Below are 7,319 nucleotides of genomic sequence, written 5' to 3' on the forward strand. Positions count from 1 at the left end.
TTACCTTTCTCTACACCAGGAAAAATTAGAAAACACACACAAGAGATAGCATTTAAAATAACAATAAGAAGTAAAAGGCACCTAGGAATAAGTCTAGTAGAAGATGTGCAAGACCTATATGAAAGCATTTATAAAACTGTTATAGGACATTAAAAAGGACATAAACCAATGAAAAGACTCAAGATTACAGGAATACTGGTTCTCCCCAGGTGGTTCTACACATAGATCCATTGATGTTGCAATGAGAACTCCAACAGTTTTAGATAAATTTGACAGTCTGATTCTAAAATTTATATGTAAATTTTAGACGAAATATAGACCAAAAATAGGGTATTCCTGAGGGAAAAGGGGAAGAGGAAGAGAGGAAAGAGGAAAATGAAGAGGGGAATTTCTTTTACCACATGGGAAGATTGCTATCAGGTTGTAACAATTAGGCATGGATTCTGATGCAGGAACATATTGACCAATAGGTCAAAAGAGAAGTCGCAGAAATAGAAACACCTGAGTAGAAACCAGGTATATGACGAAAGTGGCATTACATCTCAGGAGGAAAGGTGGGGGACGGGTTGCCAACAAATAGTGCCAGGACGACTGCTTGTCAGTATGGGAAAAAAGTAAAAATTAGATCCCTATCTCAAGCTTTACATGAACACCAATTCTGGGTGGAATAAAGATTTAAATGTAAAAGACAAAGCTACAAAATGTCCAGAAGAAAATTCTTCCTGACTCAGGCTGACAGTATCTTCAACAAAACCCAAAAAATCATCACATTCAATTACATTAGAATTAAGACATTCTGTTCATTGAAAGCAACAAAAGATGAAAAGACAAGCCACTAATTGGGAAGAGACATTTGCAGTACTTAATGACAAAGATTTCGAATCCAGAATACTAAATGAATAATACTAATAATGGCAACCCACTTGAAAAATGAACCAAAGACATGAAAGACACATCACTGCTGAAGGAACAGGAATGGCAAAGAAACAGAAGCCCAAGTCCATTACTGAGTGATCAAATTAAGACCATACTTTGCACCTGTAGATTGGCGGAAAGTATGCAGTCTGGCAATATCGAGGCTTGATAGGGATGCAGAGTAACAGGGACAGTCATGCAACTGGTAGGATGTGGAAACGGGCATGTGGGAAAACAATTTGCAAGTATTCTGTAAGGTTGATGATTTGCATACCATACCACCCAATGACCTCACTCCTAGACCTGTCTCTAGAACATACATTTTCCTACTGCAGAGTGACCCACTCATGGGCCTAGCCTTTTTATTTTAAAAAGGGAAACTATAGAAAATATCAGAGGTTGTCATTCATTTTAAGTATTATTTTGCAATGTTGTCCCAGGTATATATGAATATATATTTGCACTGAGTTCCAGCGTAAAAAGTATTTCATATGACAATGATGGCAAAAAATGTGAAAAACAGTGTCTTGCGTGTGTGCCCTGGGCAGTGTGCAGAGAAATGTTCACAGCTGTGTTATTTACAACCACGCAAAATGGGAAAACCAAAAAAGATAATCAAGTGGCAGAGCATGGACAGGATAATTAACCCACATAGTGGGATACCACACAACCTCAGAAGTGAACGAGCTAGGGTCACGTGTCGTGATGGATGAATCTTAGGAACATAATGTTGAACAAAAAAAGCCAGTCCCGGAAGACTGTAAACAACATAATATCACAATTACAAGGCTCAAAAGAGCTCCACTAAACACTCGTATTAATATCTGTGCGATAAATAGATTTTTAAGAAGAAGAGCAGGAGAGATAGCCAGACAATCAAAGTTCTGAAACCAGCCACGACATCCATGGACCTTGAAAACATGATGCTAAGTGGAAGAAGCCATATACCAAAGGCTACAGATTGTACGATTCTTCTACATGAAGTGTCTGGAATAGGCGAATCCACAGAGAGAGAGGGGGGAGATGATGGTTGTCAGGGGCCAGGGGGTGGAGAGAACAGAACAGGAGCAACTGCTGATGGGGACAGGGTTGCTTTCTGGGGTGATGAACACGTTATGGAATCAGTGCTGATGGCTGCACAGTTTTCTGAATGTACTAAAAAGCACTGGATTGTACACTTTTAAGTGAGTTTCATGGTATGTGAATTATATCTTAATCTAAAAACGTCTTTGAGTAGGGTGCCTGGGTGGCTCAGTCAGTGATGCATCCGACCTTGGTTTCGGCTCAGGTCATGATCTCAGGGTCCTGGATGGAGCCCTGCCTTGCCAGGCTCCGTACTCAGTGGGGTCTCCTGGAGATTCTCCCTCTGCCTCTGCCCCTCCTCCCGCTCACATGCATTCTTTTTCTCAAATAAATAAATAAATCTTTTTTAAAAATGCCTTTGAAGAAGAACAAGCCAATGATGACAAATGTATGGGTACTTGTTGTCCAGGATACTGATCACCTGTGGGAGTGAGGCAGAGGGAGGGGGGATGGGTTGGAAGAAAGTACAGGTAAATGCAGCAGGTGTTTGTAAAGGTCTAGTTCTTAAATTACCGGTGTTCGTCTTACTGAGCTTCATTATACGCGTGTGCTACATGCACTTTTATAGATACAGAACATATAAAATTGAAAAGAATTGCAAATCTTAGATGAATGGCATTAGAAGCAAATTACTGCCTTTTGGTAAACACTTCCTGGGAGGCTTTCTCTCATGGGCCCCGCGGAGCTGGATGCAGTTGTTCTGACCTCTGGTGGCTGAGAGGTGAAGGGCAGCTGGGGCTGCTTGCTTGCGGCCTGAGAGGCAATGGGGGTGATCCCTCGGAGCCAGCATGGTCCTGGCCACTCGATACCAGTCCAGGGTGCAGGCCACTGCCAGGCTCACCCCCATAAAGGGTGGACAGCCTTGTGCTTTTCTAGTTTGGGCTTTTCTCCCCACTTTTCCTTGCTGGCTCATCACCACACTTGTGTAAGCCCAGGAGTGAGGTGTGTGTCATGGCACTGAACTCTGTCCCTGGAAGGGACCAGCTGGCCACCTTCCACCTCTGTCCAGAGGACCCATCCTGGGGACCCTGGCCCCAAAGACAGGGGCTTGATGAGCTCACGAGGGCATCAAAGCACCTTTGTTTGACCAAACCGCCTTCCTGGAGGAGTATTAACTCCATGAAACCTGTGGGAAGCATCGACTCGGGCACTTTAGAAGTGAGGGTGTCGGGCATCTCGGGGTTTACCACATGGAGACCAGTGAACAGCAAGCCTCCCCAGCCCCGTGTGGCTGGCTGGGCTAGAGAGGCATTCACTTACCTGCCCCATTCAGTCTCATCAAACGTGGGGAACCTGGCCGGGAAGTCCCAAACCTCTTAGTGACCTGGAGGTGGCCTCAAGAGGAGGGCGCAGCAGAGGGTCATTACCAAAGCCCTGGGGGCTTTCTGGCTTGGGCATGGGAGAGGCAGCGTGGGCTCTCAAGGAGGGCTCCCCAAGGCTCTGCTGCTCACTGTCCTGCGTGTCCAGCTCAGGCAGGCTCTTCCCCTACAGGATGGGTCAGTCCCTGCGCCTACCGATTGCATTGATTCTGTTGTAGGAATTGAATTAATGCAGGCAGAGCTCTCCTTAAGAGTTGGGCAAACGGCAGCTGCTTCTGCTCTATCACTTTCATGGTGTCGAGGGTGCTCAACGTAGACGTGGGAACCCCACTCAGAGCCCCCTAATCAGGCTGAGGGTTGGGGTGGGGAGTCCCCCATGCAGAGAATGACTTCTCCTCCTCCTCCGTCCGCAGACACCATGGAGGTGGCACTGATCTTTCTGTGCAGCATGCTGGCTCCCACCGTCCTGGCCAGTGGTAAGTCCCCCTCCAGGTCCCGACCCTGTGAGACTATAGGGCCGGGCAAGGGGGCTCTCAGAGTCTACATGTCTGATCAGTGACGGCCCGTCCCCGCTTTAGTCAGCAGAGAAGGTGCTGGAAGGCAGCAGGTGTTCTCCGAGCCGCCTCCAGCCTGCCCACCCCTCCCCACAGAGCCCAGCAGGCTTTACCGTCAGTCCTCAAGCCTTCCAGGTCTCTGTAGACTGTCGGTCTGAACCTCGGGAGCCCACTCTAGAACCTGACCTTGGTCTCCGTTTCCCTGGCTGTAACAAGAGGCTAACAGCCCCTGCCTCGCAAAGGATGTGGATGTGCTGTGGAGGCAGACTCACACTGGGGTTCTGAGCCGAACCCCCCTCGACTCTCAGGCTGGCCCACCCTTCTCTGCCTCCCCAGGCACCTGTATGGTGCTTCCCAGGAGTCCCTTTGTGAGAAATGAGGCCTGGGGGGCTTGGGTGGTATTCGGGAACCAGAGGTATAAGTGTCTTTCTCTTGCCCACACTTGTTTCTTTTTTTCAGCAGCTGAGCAGGAGAATGAGAAGGACCCTTTCCATTATGGTGAGCTTGATGGGAACCCTGGGTGGGGAAGGGGAGGTATAGCCCCACCCGGGGGAGGGCAAGCCATGCTCTTCCCCACCTTCCTCTCATTCCATGTCTCACTCTTGCTCCTTTGATAGACTATCAGACGCTGAGGATTGGGGGCCTGGTGTTTGCCGTGGTGCTCTTCTCGGTGGGGATTCTCCTTATCCTGAGTAAGTTCGTTCCCTGTTTGCTCTGGAAGGGTGTTGTCTGAGGCTGCTAAGCAGGTAGAGAATGGTGTCAGAGCCAGGCCACACCCTCACCTGGACAGAGAAGAGGCTGTCCATCCTCCCTGGTATCTCTAGGACCTAATATACAGCCTGGGGCACATAGTAAGTGCTCAGTAAAACAGTGAAGAATGAGCAAAATAAATGCTTGATGAAAACAAACGGAATAGGAAGGGGCAGGGTGGCTCTCCTGGGGTTGTGTCCAGGAGGCATAGGTGGGGCAGGGTCCACAGGAGTTAGAGGCTGTCCCCAGAGTGCTCCGGAGGATGTGCCCTGCATTTGTTTTTCCCACATGAGCCTGGGCTGCATGGAGCCCTGTGCACTTGCCTGATTGAGTCGACTCAATCAGTGGCAGGGTAGTCAATTGAAGCCACTGAATCGTTGAACCTTGACCTCAGAAGAACCCTACTCCAAGGATTGCTGCACGTTGCTGTGTTTTTTATGTAGTCCTATGTGGCAGCCCTGCTCTGGTCAAGCCAGGAGCGTGACCTTGGGCTCAAGCCGGGAGCATGACCTTGGGCTCAAGAAGCATGACCTTGGGTTCACAGCGGGAGCATGGCCTTAAGCTCGAGCTGGGAGCATGACCTTGGGTGGTTTCTTTGCTTTTTAGGTCGCAGATGCAAGTGCAGTTTCAATCAGAAGCCCCGGTAAGGATGCCGTGTCTGTGGACATCTGGGGTGAAACTAGGAAGGGACAGGGAGGGCCCCCTGGTGTGTGAGCCCAAATGAGCATTCTTTTGACTTCTTAGAAAGAGGCCTTGTGTGTGTGTGTGTGTGTGTGTGTGTGTGTGTGTGTGTGTGTGTGGAGAGCAGAGGAGAAGCTTTGAGCACTGCCAGGCATGTTCTGGGGCAAAGTAAATCTCAAACTGTTGAGGCGAGCCCCTCCTCTCTTCTGATGTATATTAGGGAGGGGAGGTAGGCAAGAAGGTGCTGGATGCTCGTCTGGAGGCCCTGGAGACAGTTGGGCTTGGGAGGAGGGATGCAGAGGGCCTCAGAGCCTCTCAGGAGGTCTACATCCTTTCTATAGGACCTGTGTCACTGCCCCTGCTTGTTACCTGCTCATGGGGCTCTTCGGCTGAGTAGAAGCTTGGGCTCCCTGTCATTCATCCCCTCCCTTAAAGAATGTACCCCATTAGTCCACTACAAAAACCAGGGGTAGCACTAGACCTCCGAAGTCCAAAGTCTGGCAGGACACAACCCAAGCCCTGAGGCGGCCTTTGGCCACTCCTTCCCAGCACTTAGTTGTCTCCAGAGCCAACACTGAAGGTTCCTGTGAGTTCCCGACACCGCACCCTTCAACCCCAGCTTCTACCCCCTGCCCCACGCACCCCCAGGTGGAGAGTGCACCCGCCCTCCAGTGACTCAGTGGGGACCCATGCAGACTATCGCGTGGCAGCAAGGAGACTGGGCTTGCTGTGCAGACCTCTGACGGAAGGGCTGTGTCTCTTGTTCTTGCAGGGCTCCAGGGGATGAGGAGGCCCAGGTGGAGAACCTCATCACTGCAAATGGTAATGTGACCACCAGCCCCGGGGGATAGAAGTCACTGCGGAGGGTCCTCGGACATCTCAGGGAAGGGTGGTCATCGGGCACCACGGTCTCCCTAGGGCTAAGCAGACGTGCTCCCGTGTCTGTGCCGTAAAAGGGGCCTCCAGGGCCTCTGCTCTGCGTGGCTCCCTCACCTCCCCCAGACAGGCTTCCTTCTCCCTACTGACAGCCACTGTTCAGAGGGCATCCGCTTTGTGTTGGGCACGGTACCAGGGGCCTTCATGTGATTAGACCTCACTGTCAGCATTTTATCACCAAGGGACTCAGAAAAGCTAAGGAATGTACCAGACTCTTAGAATCAGCAAGTAGCAGGGTGAGGATTTGCACCTGGGTCTGTCTGACTCAGAATCCTGCCAAGTTGCCTCTTGGCTGTATGGTCCAGACTCTCCCCTGGTGTCGGGCACGGGCACAGCTGCCTGCAGGAGGGTGGCCTGCTGGGGTGAGGGGCCCATTCACTGCAACCCATTCAATTTTTTTTTCTAGCAACGGAGCCCCAGAAAGCAGAGAACTGAAGTGTAGCCCTCGGGTAGGAAGGTAAGATTCTGTCTCTGTGTCTTTTTCTGGTCCCATCACTGTTCATTCCCCAGAGAAGAAGTATGGGGCCAGCTGGTGCGGCGGGCACCGCTTTTATTATGAGCCATGCTCTGAGAGCAGTAAGACAGGTGGAAACATCTGAGATGCACCACACATGCGCAGTAAACAGTTGGAAAATCAGGCTTCTGCACAACCCAGTGGTCAAGTGCATGGGGTGTTATTTTAGCTGCCACTTGGGTAGGACTTGGGAGAGAAGTATGGTTCGTGAAATACCCCTAATATCAGAGCAGCATGAAGATAATGGCTTTTAGTGATGATTCAGAAGGTATCTTAGGGTGACTTGAAAAAAAATTAACATTGCATAATGAAACTTTCTGTGTCTACAGAAAATCGAGGAGAAGAGTGGGTTACCCGCCCCCCCCCAACCTGCATCATCCATGCACAGCCTTCAGAGGCATTGTGTTTAGTATTTGCTTCCGTTGATTGTTGTAGGGACACAGAAGAGTAATAACTGAAGCGCTTTAGTTTGCAAAATATTGCCACACGCAGACTTGGTTTATGATGTACCTAGAACATACTGGGGCCGGGGGGTGCGAGGGGGGCAGTCCACTCATGTCTGCCTTG

General features: G+C 50.0%; 1 protein-coding gene across 2 annotated transcripts in view; it reads left to right on the plus strand.

Moving 5' to 3' along the window:
- FXYD6 (FXYD domain containing ion transport regulator 6) overlaps positions 1-7,319 on the plus strand; it is a 30,968-nt gene that overhangs the window by 21,538 nt on the left and 2,111 nt on the right. Inside the window, exons 2-7 of one of the 2 annotated variants that reach the window (XM_025465369.3) lie at positions 3,731-3,793; positions 4,331-4,369; positions 4,489-4,563; positions 5,228-5,264; positions 6,075-6,124; positions 6,645-6,695. In XM_025465369.3, the coding sequence (XP_025321154.1) occupies positions 3,736-3,793; positions 4,331-4,369; positions 4,489-4,563; positions 5,228-5,264; positions 6,075-6,124; positions 6,645-6,673 (288 nt within the window). In that variant the 5' untranslated portion in view covers positions 3,731-3,735 and the 3' untranslated portion in view covers positions 6,674-6,695. The remainder of the gene's footprint in view (positions 1-3,730; positions 3,794-4,330; positions 4,370-4,488; positions 4,564-5,227; positions 5,265-6,074; positions 6,125-6,644; positions 6,696-7,319) is intronic. The other variant, XM_025465370.3, reaches the window with a different exon arrangement.

This window comes from Canis lupus, chromosome 5 (assembly GCF_003254725.2).
Source record: "Canis lupus dingo isolate Sandy chromosome 5, ASM325472v2, whole genome shotgun sequence".
In the NCBI taxonomy this organism is placed as follows: Eukaryota; Metazoa; Chordata; class Mammalia; order Carnivora; family Canidae; genus Canis; species Canis lupus.